The 3,205-nt window shown below is 38.0% G+C and overlaps 1 protein-coding gene across 1 annotated transcript in view; it reads left to right on the top strand.

The window, feature by feature from the left end:
- The window catches only part of ehbp1 (EH domain binding protein 1), a gene marked incomplete in the record, with an annotated part of 851,057 nt that overhangs the window by 714,427 nt on the left and 133,425 nt on the right, over positions 1–3,205 (top strand). The window contains 2 exon segments of the mRNA XM_037681251.1: positions 1,941–2,079; positions 2,535–2,635. Of these exon segments, the coding sequence (XP_037537179.1) occupies positions 1,941–2,079; positions 2,535–2,635 (240 nt within the window).

The raw sequence follows: 3,205 nt of genomic DNA, 5'->3' as shown, positions 1-3,205 counted from the left end.
TGTGTGTGTGTGTGTGTGTGTGTGTGTGTGTGTGTGTGTGTGTGTGTGTGTGTGTGTGTGTGTTTAGAATGATTCAAACAGACAACTCACAATACAACTCACATATCAACTTCTACCAGATTATTTTGTAACCTGTCTATTGGTGGGTAGATTTGCAAGTATTTGTACTTTCTGCACCAGATATTTTGTAAACTTTATTTATTTTTATGGTAATCAATTATGTTATTCTTCTCAATGTACAATGAGGAAAATAAGTATTTGAACACCCTGCGACTTTACAAGTTCTCCCACTTAGAAATCATTGGGAGGTCTGAAATTTTCATCTTAGGTGCATGTCCACGGTGAGAGACATAATAAATAAATAAAAATCCGGAAATCACAATGTATGTTTTTTTAAATAATTTTTTGTGTGTTAAAATAAGTATTTGAACACCTGTGAAAATCAATGTTAATATTTGGTACAGTAGCCTTTGTTTTCAATTACAGAGGTCAAACATTTCCTGTAGTTTTTCACCAGGTTTACAGCAGCAGGATTTTGGCCCATTCCTCCACACAGATCTTCTCTAGATCAGCCAGGTTTCTGGGCTGTCGCTGAGAAACACGGAGTTTGAGCTCCCTCCAAAGATTTTCTATCTACATAGGCAATGTAGGTCAGAGCATTCCTGATGCATCCTTACATTTCTATACTGATGACACAGTTGTTTATTGTCGAGCTAAAACAGTTGCTAAGGCTTTCCAGCTTTTGCAATCCACATTTGACATCATCCAGTCTGATTTGTTCCACATCAAACTTGTCTTAAATGCTGAAAAAAAACAAAGGGATGTTTTTTTTCAAACAGGAATTTGGTCCCAGCAGTTCTTCCTCCAATTTTATCCTCAAATGGTGTCCCCATTGAGTTTGTTGCATGGAGCCCCAGTCCGAGGGAGATTGACAGTCATGTTTAGCTTCTTCCATTTTCTAATAATTGCTCCAACAGTTAATCTTTTTTCACCAAGCTGATTGGCAATTGCCCCATAGCCCTTTCCAGCCTTTTGGAGGTCTACAATTTTGTCTCTGGTGTCTTTGGACAGCTCTTTAGTCTTAGCCATGTTAGTAGTTGGAGAGTCTTACTGATTGTGTGGGGTGGACAGGTGTCTTTATGCTAACGACCTCCAGCAGTTGCTTCTAATTGAGAATAATAAGTGGAGGTGGACTTTTTAGAGGCGGACTAACAGGTCTTTGAGGGTCAGAATTGTTGCTGATTGGCAGGTGTTCAAATACTTTTTTGGAGCAGTAACACACAAATAAATTATTCAAAAGTCATACATCGTGATTTCTGGATTTAAAATTTTTTATTTTTTATTTTTTTGAGATTGTCTCTCACAGCGGACATGCACCTAAGATGAAGATTTCCTGCATTTCCTTCAGACAGTAGCGGCTGTGGCTGAGTGGTTAGAGCAGTCGCCCTCCAATGCAGGAGCTGGGGGTTCGAATCCACCAGCAGTCACATGCCGAAGTGTCTCAGGGCAAGACGCTGAACCCCTCGATGCCTTTGATGTGTGTCCCATCGGTGTATAAATGTGATAAAGCACTGATTAGTCTCTTTAGAGTGATTTGTCCAATTAGCTTTGTAGAGATCTAGTAGAGAGCTATATGAATGGGTAAATGAGGACACAGATTGTAGTGTAAAGCGCTTTGAGTATCTCGATAAGATAGAAAGGCGCTATATAAGTACAATCCATTTACCACATGTATTTAGGGGAAGTTTTAAGAGCAAAACAATAAAATTATGCATTTTATTGTTTTTTTCCGCAGTTTTCTTTTTTTTATTTGATCACTGTGCAAGTTGTGTCCAAAGAAGTAACTTCATGTTTTTATCATTTTTATGCTTGCTGATACATTCACACAATACATACCCACTTACCTGGATTGAACGCAGATTGGTGTCTGTGTCCAACAGAATAATGCAGAAGAGCTGCGAGCAGAACGTCTGCGCAGAGCCACAGAGAAGCTACGAAGTCCAGTTATCTTCAACAAGGATTCTGCAGTGAGGAAAACACAGCTGAAGTCCTTCAGCCAGTATGTTGAGAACAGACCAGGTGGGGACAATGCAACACAAACACACACGATTCATGCAGTATTTACCAAATGAGGCCTGTTTACACCAGAAACACTTAAACCACTCAGAGTCACTGCTTAGACCTTTTAATGACTTTCTGAAGTATAGATAATTGAAGGAAATGTGGCATTTCACTTATTTTCTGTCACTTGTAACATCACAAATGTAATTTTTGCAGACGTAATCTTCAAAAAATGATAAACAGCAATTACTTTACTGCCATGAGAAGCGATGAAGGTTGAATGGGGAGAGGTTGTAAATTGTGTAGCCCAAAACCAAGTCTTGTGATGGAAATTGAGTTTCCACTATTAGTACCTAAGTTGGTCACAAATGAAGAACAGGCCACTCTGATAATTGAATTTTTCAACTTTTACAAGTTTTCCTCTGATTATCAAAGTAGGTTTGTTGATGCAGATGTTGATTCTTACATTTTAGAGGTGAAGCGACAGAAATCTGTTCCTGAAGATCTAAAGAAGGTTGACGAGGACAGAGGTTCTCCAACAGAAGTGGACCTTTGTAAACCATTTGAAGAAGAGGTTTGTGTTAGTTTTTTTTAATCTCATATGACTGAAAAAAACATAAAAATGAACGATAACTGTCTTCAAGTGAACTCTAGATTTATCTGGGAGTTTGTCAAAATGAGTTTGTTTGCAGCCATGGGTAGCACTAGGGTTGGGCATCATTTGAATTTAAACAATTCCGATTCCTTGTTTAAATTCCGCTTCCTATCGATTCCTGATTCTGATCCTTTTTAGGGGTGGAGTTAAAAAAAAAAGTCACCTGTTAAAAATGAGCTAGCTAGCCAGAGTTCTTTCTGGATGAAATAATTTGAATTCTATTTGAATTTTAATTCTATGAACTTTTTACTTTTTATTAACACACAAATGAATTATTAAAAAAATCATACATTGTGATTTCCGGATTTTTTTTTTTGATTTAGATGATGTTTCTCACAGTGGACATGCACCTAAGATGAAAATTTCAGACCCCTCCATGATTTGTAAGTGGGAGAACTTGCAAAGTCGCAGGGTGTTCAAATACTTGTTTTCCTCACTGTACACACACACACACACACACACACACACACACACACACACACACACACA

This window comes from Nematolebias whitei, chromosome 1 (assembly GCF_014905685.2).
Source record: "Nematolebias whitei isolate Nwh7 chromosome 1, NemWhi1, whole genome shotgun sequence".
Taxonomy (NCBI): domain Eukaryota; kingdom Metazoa; phylum Chordata; class Actinopteri; order Cyprinodontiformes; family Rivulidae; genus Nematolebias; species Nematolebias whitei.
The sequence above is the reverse complement of the archived record's forward strand: the minus strand, read 5'-3'. Positions and strand labels throughout refer to the sequence as shown.